Source organism: Podarcis erhardii (genome assembly GCF_964252035.2).
Source record: "Podarcis erhardii genome assembly, chromosome: 2".
NCBI classification, from domain to species: Eukaryota; Metazoa; Chordata; class Lepidosauria; order Squamata; family Lacertidae; genus Podarcis; species Podarcis erhardii.
Window position 1 is genome coordinate 42,894,497 of NC_138498.1, and position 13,627 is coordinate 42,908,123.

At 42.9% G+C, this 13,627-nt stretch overlaps 1 protein-coding gene across 1 annotated transcript in view; it reads right to left on the minus strand.

The window, feature by feature from the left end:
- The window catches only part of DNAH9 (dynein axonemal heavy chain 9), a gene marked incomplete at its 5' end in the record, with an annotated part of 185,594 nt that overhangs the window by 122,433 nt on the left and 49,534 nt on the right, over positions 1 to 13,627 (minus strand). The window contains 7 exons of the mRNA XM_081848623.1: positions 2,391 to 2,565; positions 6,787 to 6,934; positions 7,497 to 7,605; positions 8,229 to 8,356; positions 10,910 to 11,120; positions 11,712 to 11,999; positions 12,531 to 12,669. Of these exons, the coding sequence (XP_081704749.1) occupies positions 2,391 to 2,565; positions 6,787 to 6,934; positions 7,497 to 7,605; positions 8,229 to 8,356; positions 10,910 to 11,120; positions 11,712 to 11,999; positions 12,531 to 12,669 (1,198 nt within the window). The remainder of the gene's footprint in view (positions 1 to 2,390; positions 2,566 to 6,786; positions 6,935 to 7,496; positions 7,606 to 8,228; positions 8,357 to 10,909; positions 11,121 to 11,711; positions 12,000 to 12,530; positions 12,670 to 13,627) is intronic.

The window sequence follows — 13,627 nt, forward strand, 5'->3', positions numbered from 1 at the left end:
CATGAAGCCACCATTTCCTCGTTCAGGTATCATAGAAAACAGCGGTATAAGAAACCTGAAAGTCTCCTCTACAGTTGGATGTGCAGGAGAAGAAAGGAGAGGAAGGGGAAAGACTCAAGCTCATCAGCCATGCATGGTCAAACAAACTGTGGTTTATTGAGCAGCCTTATTACATATGAAGTGGGCCTCTCTCTCTCTCTCTCTCTCTCTCTCCCTCTCTCTCTCACACACACACCCTCCTGTTAGTTAAACAACTGTCATCAGTCATTTGTTGCATTAAAATTTTTGATTAATACATTACTACCTGAAGTGATCATAGTTTCTCAACACTGCATATTAATCTTACTATGTACACAAAGGTCAGGATTTCCTTTTGTTTCTTTTTCTGCTTAAAGAATAAGCTTTGCAAAGCTCAAACACATAAGCCCCTTTCACACCTGAAATGTAGATTGTAAAATGGCTTTATCTGCTTTGCCCCACAGTATAAAACAAACTGAACCAGAAAAACTGATCAACTCAGATACCTAGGTTCCAAATGAAGAGTGGAATTAACTTGGCCTTACCAAGAGGAGCTAAATGTTGGTGCATACTCATCTCCACTCTTCTATGGAATAATGCAAGCATAAGAATAAGTCATGGGTTACTGTAATGGGTTGTGATTTGTTTATCTATAACTAGATGGAGGCATGCAAGACAGCAAGAATCAAAGAAGTCACATGAGGAAAGAATCAAGGCATCTTGTCTCATCTTTGAGACAGGAGCCTGAGACATAGAAAATAGGTGTTGGAAAATGCGGTTCCCTCCTGAAGAAGTGTTAGAATCTATTTCCACCAAACAAACTCTGGAGCGACTGAAACACCAATCATGACTGTCATCAAAAATTGAGAACATGAATACTGAAATGAGGAATGGGCCCTAGGCTTGCATTAATGATATGAAATACTAAACTAATGACTAAATAACAGAGGTGAAAAACAGGATTATATAAATAATTGGATAATGAGGCTGATTTAAATACAGAATAATCAGAGAGAGAGAAACCCTCCTATCTTCCTCCTGCCAGTCAAAAATTGTGAAGAATGAGCTCTATTCTTCCCCTGTGCCTAAGGGGACACTGTTTATGAAGGCAGAAAAATCAGAGTTTCAGAGCCCTCAGACTGATTTTTTTTAAAAAATTATCTCGTAGATCTTACCTCATCCTCAGAGCAGAGATATGCCTAGTCCTAGGTTCAAAGTGTATGCCATCTGTTTGGTTACTATAATTTACTAGAACCCATCGTGTCATGCTGGGAATGAGTGACTGACTGGCAGGGATGGGAATGGCTTCCTTCAGAGATGCAAACACATCAAAGTTACTTAAGTGGAGTAAACCTCAGTCTGGAGACCATCCCCTCTCAGATAAAAGTTAGGGGCAGTTTTCCACTAGGGCACATATTTGCACACTTGAGTCCCTTGGCTCTGTTATCTAACAAAAACCAAATTTTAAATACCTAAATGCCAAAGCTGGATTAATTCTAGAATAGTGTTGGCTATTCAGTACCTCCAAGGAAGTGGCATATAATGTCCCATCTCTGTTATTTGGGAGATGGGGAGAAAGGAGAATGAGCAATAACTCACTCCAGCCAGGCTAGCTCATCAACAGTATTTCAGGATCTTCCTTATGTAGAAGGTCTTGACAAGGACACCCGCCTCTCTAACATAATTTAGTAGAAGTAGAACCACTGCCCGGTTTTTGCTATACAGTGGTACCTCGGGTTAAGTACTTAATTCATTCCAGAGGTCCATTCTTAACCTGAAACTGTTCTTAACCTGAAGCACCACTTTAGCTAATGGGGCTGCCTGCTGCCGCCGCAGCACAATTTCTATTCTCATCCTGAAGCAAAGCTCTTAACCTGAGGTACTATTTCTGGGTTAGCGGAGTCTGTAACCTGAAGCGTATGTAACCCGAGGTACCACTATACTGCAGTTAGCAACTGTGAGCGTACAATATGACTGCAAGTTCAGAGCTACCACCAAGTCTCATTTAAATCTGGAAGTTTCTGCTAAGACACACACACACACACACACACACACACACACACACACACACAAAAGGCCTGAGGAAGCTTACATGGAACTAAAGGTTTTAATAATCCTAGCCCTCTTTTTTGAGGGATGTTCCTCCCACTGGGTAGAGGCTCCTCAACTCCATCTCATCCCACCTCCCAGTAAGGGTCACCATTCACCTCTGGGGTAAATCCAACAAGCAACTGATCACCAGTCGCCACATCTGATCATATCCTCTGGCCCATCGATGTTGCGGGTGAGGCTTAGGTTTGCAGTCAGTTGCTAGTTGTAAATGTGAAAATGTATTAAATCAGTATTGCTGTGAGGAGGACATATCTTCTTACCTGGTCTTGGAACATAGACCCACCGAAAGCCCAGACAGCAGCAAATACAAAATACAGTTCGTAGAGCTCTTTGGGGCAATCCGGAGGAGTGTTTTCCTTGGTGAGGAGGCATTCAAGGAGGTAACACAACATCTGAACCATGCTCTGCTCAGGAACTGGAATAATCTTCTTAAATCTACAATGGGAGAATTGAAAACTTATGAAGTTTAATTGGATTTAGCATGACTGCCATTTAACAATATGAGGAGATAGGCGTATAAATCCTCTTTCCGAACATTAACATTTTAAAACTTTCATTGTGTATATCTTTCTTATCCACTGCTACAGACAGCTATAAAATACCATCAGCACGCAGCCAAGTAATAACTGTAATCATAAGTTTGAGCCACTCTAAAACTTTGATCCTCTTGAAAGAAGTGAAATGGAAGCCTTGCTAAGGGCACTGATTTGCCACAAATGCAATGGGTTCAGAAGTGGTCAAATAACAGCGTAATAAAATAATCCCTTTCATCTCATATTTTGCATGGGTTTAGGCTACATTTACAGATGTGTGAAGCCGGAAGAGACCTGCAGTTTGCTAAAAAGTAATTATAGTTATTGGAACGGCCGGCTGTACAAAATATACTTGTATTTGGAACCGTCGGCTGCTCACCCTGAAATCTCCACGTGAAGCATACACAAGGCATCAAGCAGCCCTTTCCCCCTCTGCCTACACTATTTGTGGCTATAATACAGCCTTACTGACTGTAGCAGTTAGAAAACGTAGTGATAACAGCTGCAAAAAATAAAGTCTGAACTTTAGTGCACTTCTAGCCTTTGGTTTTATTGCAGGCATAGGCAAACTCGGCCCTTCAGGTGTCTAAAAACATTTCATTATAAAAATTAATTAAAATCAAATTTATGGCAACCAATAAGCAAAATTCTGTGCAGATTGCCAGAGGAGGGGGGTCAGGCTGTGCCCTGACCAAAGGCCTGGTGGAACAGCTCTGTTTTGCAGGCCCTGCGGAAAGATGTCAAGTCCCGCAGGGCCCTGGTCTCTTGTGAGAGAGCGTTCCACCAGATTGGAGCTGCGGTCGAAAAGGCCCTGGCTCTAGTTGAAGCCAGCCTAACCTCTCTGTGGCCTGGGATCTTCAAGATGTTTTTATTTGCAGACCATAAGTTCCTCTGTGGGACATACCAGGAGAGGCGGTCCCGTAGGTATGAGGGTCCTAGGCCGTATAGGGCTTTAAAGGTTAAAACCAGCACCTTAAACCTGATCCTGTACTCCACCGGGAGCCAGTGCAGCTGGTATAGTACCGGATGAATGTGATCTCGCAGCGAAGACCCCATAAGGAGTCTCGCCGCGGCATTCTGCACCCGCTGGAGTTTCTGGGTCAGTCTCAAGGGCAACCCCATGTAGAGCGAGTTACAATAATCCAGTCTGGAGGTGACCGTTGCGTGGATCACAGTGGCTAGGTCAGGGCGAGAGAGATAAGACCCTAGCCCTGCCCACTACAACTACAACTCCCATCATCCCTGACCACTGGTCCTGTTAGCTAGGGATGATGGGATGTGTAGTCCCAAAACATCTGGAGGGCCGAGTTTGCCTATGCCTGTATTATGGCCTGGGCAAGTGACTGTGGGGGGGGGAGGGAGAGAGGGAGAGAGGGGGAGAGAGAGAGAGAGAGAGAGAGAGAGAGAGAGAGAGAGAGAGAGATGGTCCCTGTTTTACCTAATTGGAAAAGCAAGTTCATCTAAGATGCATAGATAGGCCCTCCGTTTGCAGCCAGGTGATGGCATATATGAGGGATGGACGCCCCTGTGGTTTGTTGAGAGCCACATGCCTTCAGGGTCAAGCTGCCAGGGGGCATTTACAAGCAATAAGTGGGGCAGCCATCCAAATGTGGGCAGGGTTAGGGTCTAAAGTGTATAGGCCCACCCCTTTTCTCTCTCTCTCTCATGTCCCCTTCTTGCCACTAGCATGAAATTAAACCAAGAGTCTCACACACACACCTTCCTCAGCATACAGGAACCTTCACATGCACTAGACAAGCCACTTTTTTGGTATTACTATGCCAACTGAATCCCACCTTGATCTGTTCTGCAGATTGTATGCACATTTGGTGGGAATGTTAAAGAAATTAATTTGGGCCAAGGCCTTGAATCCAATGTCCTACTCAAGAGTAGACTCAATTAGATTAAAAGACTTGACTAACTGGGGTCCATTCATTTCAATGGGTCTACTATGAACAGGACAACCTGCTGTAATTAAAGTAATAGAAGAAATCAAGTTATGCAAACTTAATTAATAGATCCAGCCATCCCATTATTAGGAAGGCTTGGTGACTAAATTTAAGAAAAAAAACATGTAGGCACTATGTAAGTTTCTGCTCAAAAAGTAGAGACAAAACTTATCAGAAACAGCTTTTATCAAAACAAAATAAAAAAAATTCCTTCCAGTAGCACCTTAAAGACCAACTAAGTTAGTTCTTGGTATGAGCTTTCGTGTGCATGCACACTTCTTCAGATATCTTCAGGTATCTGAAGAAGTGTGCATGCACACGAAAGCTCATACCAAGAACTAACTTAGTTGGTCTTTAAGGTGCTACTGGAAGGAATTTTTTTATTTTGTTTTGACTATGGCAGACCAACACGGCTACCTATCTGTAACTGGAGCTTTTATCAGTAGAGGATTGGAGTATATGATACTATAGGATAATATATTATAAGAAAATATGGGAAGGATATGCAACAAAAATAGATTCATTAGGTTGTTGGTACTGGAACCAGGGAACAAATTATCAAAGGTCCTGTTGAAAAGAGGTCTTGGAAATAATTTAAAGGATTAACATGAGAATAAGGCAAACCTTACTGCAATAGCATAATCATTAAAATAGTTAAAAGATAATTGAAGATTTATTTTATCTTTTTTGCTAATGCCTCTGCAGATACTAATTAAAAAGTGGATTCTGTGCACAGTGGTGCATGCAAGCACTCATCTCCTCCCTCCTCCTTTTTTATATAATTTATTTATAATTTTCATTTATATACATTTCAATAGTTTAACCATAGTTCTAACATTTCAAACCTCAACTTTCTTCCTCCTCTTTCTGCGGTTCCTTAAAATTATTTTATCATTTCCTGCATATTCTAAATTAACTTATTCTTTAATTCATCTATTTTGATTATATATTCTTTTGAAACTGCAGGTTATTACAGTAATCCTGCCAATGTCTTTATCTGTTTAAAATTTCTTTGTAGATATTCAATAAACCATTTCCATTCTTTTATATAAAAAAGTTTGTTATCTTGATTTCTTATTATTCCGATAAGTTTCGCCATTTCTGCATAATCCGTAAGTTTTTGTATATATTCATCTTTCCTTGGGACTTCTTTCCATTTTGGGGCAAGTAACATTCTTGGAGCTATAGTTGCATACATAAATAAATTTGGGTAGTTTGGGTAGTTCTACACTACCCAAGCTAAGAGAAAAGCTTCTGGTTGTTGTTTTTTACAAATGTTATTCTGTTCCTTCTCCTCCCCAATGCTTATTTATGGGGGAGCCAAGGACTTTTTTTTTTACTCTCTTTCTTGATATGGAAAGCCTAATTTTGACAGCTCTTGCTGCCTCCTCCTTTGGAGAAGGCAATTGGTAGCTTCTTAAAAGGGAAACATGGATAAATGTGAAATGGGGAAGTACATGAATGGATGAAGCCCTGCCCACCACTGGAATACAGCCCCTGAGACGGTCACTCATGAGGGAATGCTGCCTTCAGACTGAAAAGGTTTCCTCAGACTTCTTGTATAGTATACTTCTGCTTTAAGACTTTTTTCTGTTACAGCCAAACCTCGGTTGTCGAACGTAATCCGTTCCAGAAGACCGTTCGACTTCCGAAACGTTCAACAACCAAGGCACGGCTTCTGATTGGTTGCAAGAGCTTCTTGCACTCAAGCGGAAGCCGCATCAGACATTTGGGTTCCAAAAAACATTTTAAAACTGGAGCATTTACTTCGGGTTTTCGGCATTTGGGAGCCAAAACGTTCAAAAACGGAGCCGTTCAAGAACCAAGGTTTAACTGTACTAGGCGTCACTGTAGTGTACACAGAAAACAACCTTAGGGACACACCTAATGGCAAATTATTATTTACTTATGACACTTGTACTCTGTTCTTCCTCCACAAAAGCCTTAGAGCAGCTTATATGATACAAAGAGACATCCTTTGAAGGCAGCCATTCTTCATTCATCTTCTGTGACCGGAAGAAGCTCTCAAGTCCCATAGGTACGATGCTGAACTTCTTTTAATACAAAACAAGAAACCAGTTGGGGAAGCTAACATGTAGTACTTAGGACAAATGGTCATAAATGCACATAGGGTAAGCAAACCTGTGTGAATTGTTCAGTGTGCTCGACCGTACCTGGTTCTAAGAGTGTCCAGACAAATTGGCAGATACTTGTCAAACAAAATGGTCAGGTTAGCTCGCTCTGACTGGATTTCTCGTCTGTCAATCCAGCTACTCACGGGAGGATTCCAGCCCAGATCAGCTGGATTGATGTAAAGGATCCCTGGGAATGTGAAATATCAGAAGTCAGGAAGAGAGTTACCCAGTTTTTCCACATCTAAGTTATAGGTACAGTGGTACCTCGGGTTACATACACTTCAGGTTACATATGCTTCAGGTTACACACTCCGCTAACCCAGAAATAGTGCTTCAGGTTAAGAACTTTGCTTCAGGATGAGAACAGAAATCGTGCTCCGGCGGCGCGGCAGCAGCAGGAGGCCACATTAGCTAAAGTGGTGCTTCAGGTTAAGAACAGTTTCAGGTTAAGTACGGAACTCTGGAACGAATTAAGTACTTATCCCAAGGTACCACTGTAGTTGAAAGATAATAATCTGGTATGATTATGCAGCGACAGCAGCGACTGGGTCCTTGGACAAGGTGTCTGCCATCACTAGCATGGCAGCCATGCTAGCTGGGGCTGATGAGGATTGCAGTCCAAAACATCTGGAAGGCAGCTGGTTGGCTACCCTGGCTCCCTTCATGAATCTTAGGCCAAAGCTAACCCCCATTCACTTTCTACCATGCCAAAATGAAATGCCACCCTCTTCCTCTCCCTTGCCACCTACCTGCTCTAGAGACAGTGGCAGGAGTGGCAGTCCGCAGGTGACTGATTTCGAACAGCAGCCTCATGGTGGGATTGAGAGGAATCCTTTCATTGCTTGCTAGTGTCAGCACCTGCAAAAGAATAGATCCAGTCAGGCTGAGAACACAAAGAGCACTATGATCTGCAGAGACTTCTCAGAAGCATACTGATTGTATGCAACCCAGGACAGTACCTTCCTTGAAACACCAAAACTCTTTATATGGAGTTGCAAAGGTTTCCTCTCGTTTTCTCCCAACTGCTCATTTATTTAAAGCATGAGAATAATGCCACTTACATAAAACCCCGTTGATACTATGTCAAAAAACAATAGAGGGCTTGCTTGTTGCTTCTGCTCCTACCAACATCCCAGGAAGAAAGTGTGCATTCTGCATTAAAGACCCTTTCAGTTTCTGGAAACAATCTTTTGATAACTCACAAAGGCACAGGGCACCCACCAAGTCTCTACCCTGGACAATCTTCCCAAATTGCACTCAACTAGGTGCAGGACTGCACAAATACCAAGCAGTAACGTTTTCTGGATATAGGTTTGTTTGTTTTTTTGTTCCTGAAATTGCAGGGTTCCAACCCTCAGATTCTTGAAACAAAAAGAGTTGTGAAAGTTTGGTCCTATGGTTTACATCCGTGTGCCTTTGGGCAAAGGACAGGTTATTCTATGTACTCAAGAACAGTTGTTGCCCTCAAACTTGTGTCTTACCTTATTATCATCCATGACAGTATTAAGAGACTCAATCCACATCGGATCAATATCCCCATCCAGCACAATCCATTTGGGGCCGTCATGTGTAATATTAGCTAGGTCTCGCATAATTGATGAGAACAATCCTAAAGAGATCACAAGCAGTGAGTGGGATTCTCAGAGCACTCTGCGCGCTCCCTTTAATAACGTACGAGTGTTTTTGTCGCTGTCGTTAATTCAGCTTGCATACGAACAAGCAAAGTGAAATCTAGATGCAGTTAGTTAAATTTGATAATTACAAAAACAACAGGGTATGAATAGAATCTCCTTCAGGAGATAATGCATAAGCGTGATCAAATAATCTCATTGAAAATAATCCCAGACCACTTAATACTGCTGAGAATGGTTAAGGACAGGGAAGAAGAAGCAACAGCAACAACAAAAAATCTCGGCAGCCCATTCAGAACAAAAAGGGAAAGAAGAACTGTGATTATGAAAAGCATTTGACTATGACTTTGCTGTTCTCCCTCTCAAGATGACACCATCTTCAAAGAAAGAACATAACCACAGCAAAAGTTTCAGAAGTTTAGATGACAGACATAGCACACAGTGGGCTGCCTTTTTCCTATTTGTCCAATATAATTTCCCTGAAATTTCCCTCGTAAATGCAGGTACAAACCAAAGGGAGCTAAGGTGTGTCCCTCCAGATGTGGCTGAACTATGCCCACCAGTCCCAGCCAGTATGGCAAGTAATCAAAGATGATGGGGTTTGTAGTTCAACAACATCTGAATCCAAGATTATGGGATTTGTAGTACCTCTGCTTTAAACAGTTAAGTACTAACAAAAAAGTTACAAATTTAGCATGTACTTGGTTCTGCCCTACACTCTGCTCTCATACTGCAATGTAAAACAAGCATACCATGCAATGTTAAACATATTTCCATGTCTACGGGTCCACATATTAAGTAGCTCAGCACCATAGCAAATTTCTTATTTCAGAGTATCTTGCAAATATTTTGTATTTCCAAGATAACCCAACTGCCTTTTTTGAGTATGAGGAACTATTATGTACATGATGTTAGATTCCTCAATATTTTCATTGCTAATCACAGAAGTGAATGTAATATAATAGTATATATATTCTCCTCATAATCCACAGTTGAAAATCTAAGCCACACCCCAGCTCTCAGCCAGTCATGCTCCTGAGCTGCTTTTCACTCACACTTGTTAAAATTATAAGACACATCAGGAATGCCAGCTGGCAAACCCAAGAAGATAACAAAGCTTTGGCCTATACTAGTGAGTCTGTTGCTGAGAACAATGGCATGGTTATATAGTGCTGAAAAGATATAACATCCAGTATCTCTTGATATAAGGGGGTGGGGGGGAGGGATAGACAGAGGAGATACTTCAGTGAAGATTAGAATTGCAGAAACTCCAGAAGGTCTTGATGCACCATAGATGGTCCTGGAGTTTGACAATCCCACAAAGAAAAGAGGGTGTTAGAACCAGGGCAAAGATACTACGCAAGGTTCGTTCTATCCTGCTTATGCACACACAGTGGGTAAGAACAGTGAAATGGGGCTGGGGAAGCCCCAAACCTCTATATAGGAAGCCTGGGAGGGAACTGGCACATCAGCAAGTCAAAGTTCACATGTCTCAAAAGGCAGAAAAGAGACAAGGAAGCTCTGGAAAGGCCATTTCCATTTAGATACAGTGGTGCCTCGCAAGACGAAAATAATCCGTTCCGCGAGTCTCTTCGTCTAGCGGTTTTTTCGTCTTGCGAAGCAAGCCCATTAGCCGCTTAGCGCTATTAGCGGCTTAGCTGCTTTTAGCGGCTTTCAGCGGCTTAGCGGATAAGCGGCTTAGAAAAAGGGGGGGAAAGGGGGGGAAGTCGGAAAAACTCACAAGACATTTTCGTCTTGCGAAGCAAGCCCATAGGGAAATTCGTCTTGCAAAGCACCTTTCGTCTAGCGGGTTTTTCGTCTTGCGAGGCGAGGCATTCGTCTTGCGGGGCACCACTGTATTGTGGGATGGCCAAGGAACTCCATAACTGAACAGGAGCACAGAAACAAGGCCAACTTCCATGAAAGAGAATATAACCTGGTAAGGTCTCAGGCTGCTGTGTTCTCTCTCTCTCCCTGCCACTTCAAATTAGATTTTTTTAAAAAACATGCCTTGCCTTCTTTCCACATCACAAAGGCCACCTTCTTGCAATAGTTTCACTTAAGGAGGCCCAGGCCTCCTTTGTATGGAACCATACAATGCATTCCGAAGATTACATATCCAAAGATATTTTTCTTGCAAAAAAGTTGAGTAATATGCGGGGGGGGGGGGGATGCTTATGAAATACAAGGAAATTAAGAAAACAAAAGTGCCTCTGGAGAAGTCTGCAAGAAAGTTCAGATGAGAAAAGTACGCAAGAACAATAGCAGCCGTACTGCACAGCACACCAGAGAGAAACACGAGTTATTACTTTTCATGAAAGCCTCATCTATGAAAACAGAAAGCGCTAGAGACATGCGAGAGAAAATGCTGGAAAAGTTCTAACGCGATGAGAAAAATCTCATACCTGCAATGAACTCTCAGAGCACACATTCTGGATTAATTTTTTGGATTTTTTTAATTTTTAATTTATTGCAAATGGCAAGAAAAATGTCTCTCTTCCTAGGTTTTGACGATGTGAGAACACCCTTACCATCCTTCCACTCTCTTGTAGCAGGATTAATGATGCCAAACAGTTCATCATTGGTAACCGCCTTTGGATTGAGGTCCATCCAAACAGGCCGCCGCTTCATGATGTGATAGGTCTTGTTGAGAGATTTCAGCACCTGTGACTTGCCTGTACCTGCATTTCCCACCACAAAGACAGAGTGCCGAACTGCCAGGAGTTCTTCCAGCTGCACCACCTACACACAAAAAAGCCAACAAGATAAAACCACTGCGTTGTGGACAAAAGTACCCACACCCCATTTTACTAACCATGCCAGGCTGCTCTCATAATATAAATTTAGAACAATGTATATGCTTCTCAAGGACTGCAAAAGCAGTCATCATCAGAAGAAAAAGGAAGGTCACACAATGTGATGTGTGAATGGCCACAAACCAAGAACAGGAAACAGGCAACAAATGATAAAACAGGTGTGGGAAACCTGAGGTCCTCCAGATGATGCTGAACTACACCTCCCATCAGCCCCAGCAAGCATAGCCAATGGCCAGGGATGATGGAAGTTGTAGTTCAGTAACATTTGGGGGGGGGGACCAAAGGTACCCCACACATGCAAAGGAGGCGAAAAGTGAAAAACCTGAACATGCAACAAAAATGCACCAGGGATGCCTTCATGCACACACACACCCTTAGCTAAGTTCCTATTTACAGTAGACAGAGAAGACTGTTTCCCAGAAGCATAGAATTGCAGATTTGGAACAAAGTTAAGTAAAGAAGATCCCAGAGGACTCCTGCAGCCTAAAGCTTGGGTAGATGAAAGCCGCAACCTTACTTTGAGCACAAAGTTGTCCTCTGGTTGCAGCTTGAGTTCCAGCACAGCTTGCTTCACGAAAGATTCGAAACTGAGATCTCGCTTTCTTGGAACATCCAAAGCAGGAAAGAGGTCCCCAATCAGACCCATGAATACTGGCATGTCATCCGTCACAATCTTAGGGATGTTGAAGTCCCGAAGAGAGCGCATCAGCACCTGGTCTTCAGGGCGGTCTGGGTCTCCTCTCTTGAGAGATCCAGCAACAACCAGGACTGACTTAATTGCACGTAAGCCCCAGTCATAGTGATCCTAATGAGAGAGAGGAGGGGACGATGTATTTTTTACTTGGCCTACACATCAAACACTGGAAGTGTACCTGCAGATATCAGCATGTTATCAAAGGAACACAAATTAACTTTCCTCTAACTCTGATCCTCAGCTTCGTGCTGGAATGACTTGAAAGTACAGCCTCCCTGGCAATAAGCAGTCAATACAGAAACAGTCAGGTGGAAGAAGTGAAGTGAGGAGGTGGAATCCCAAGAGGCCTGACCCAGAAATCCTGAGAACCAGTGAGGTCTGTAGAAGATCCCAGGTCTAGGAACACCAGGACTCACACTAGCCCACCACCACATATCCCATGCATTTGGCATGGGAATGTAATCCCAGGCAGGAGTAAAATAATAATGGAGAGCAGCAGTTCACAAATGTATATTTGATTGTGAAAAGGGAAGAAAGATGTAGATGTTCATGAGATGCATCATGGAGATGTTCACAAAAGTAGAACATGGCAATACCGTGTGATATCGGATAATAGAGAACAGCTAATGAAATGCAACCTACCTGCTTTGACAGCAGTTCTTTGCATAACTGGTAAAGAGTGATGAACTTCCTAGCTAACAGCCGGGCCTCTATGAATCCTTCTGCCACCAGCATAATTTCACAGATCAGCTCGAAGTCTGGCACAACCATTGCACAGGGCCTAGGAGAGAAACTCAGTGTACGTAACCAAGCCACGCAGGAAGGTGTCTTATACAAGGTCAGGCCATTTGTCCATCTAGCACAAGACTGTCCTAATCCAGACATTGGGTGGGGCGTGTTTTCTTTTTACCCCAAGGGCCTCAGGCAAAGCAACAGATGAAGAGTTCTGCTTTTGTGTAAGAGGCCTGCATTTCAGCCATACAAAAGTCACACGCATAGAATCGTAGAATTATGGAGCTGGAAGGAACCCTGAGGATCGCCAAGTCCAACCCCCTGCAATGCAGGAATATACAGGTGTCTCATTCTGGGACCGAACCTGCAACCTTGGCATTGTCAGCCCCAAACTCTAACCAACTGAGCTATCCACACACACACACACACACACACACCTTACCCTCCATCACAATCTAGGGGCGCATTATTTAGTTACTTATTCATTATACTTATCATCATCCAGTCAGTCAGTCAGCCAGCCAGCCAAAGAGCTGGTTGTGGGATTTTCTGCCTTAGGGAGCAAAGTAACTCTGCTGGCCATAGATAAAGTGCACCTTGACCTTGGGAGGGGGAATTTGCTGCTCCACCTAAGGCAGCAAAATGTTGTGAGCTGTCTAGGCATGGAACAGAATATCCTGAACAGGAGCACTCACTGAACCATTTTGTCCCAGGCCCCACTTATAGTGATCACATTCAAAATACTATGACTTCCTATTTCCACCAGCTCCATAAGCACAACTTCAGAGATACTATGCGACTCACACAGGTGTTGCATGGAATTTACATATAGAAGCAAGAGCCTTATGTGCTTGCATAGTCAGGACCTGGATGAAAGGCTCTGAATGAGTCACTTATATAGCCTGCGTACTCCAGAGCAGCCCAGACTGCTCACTTTCACCCATAAACCAGAAGACTAAGCACTGGGCTACACCTTGGAGGGAAAATACTGTGTCTGGTTTATTTGT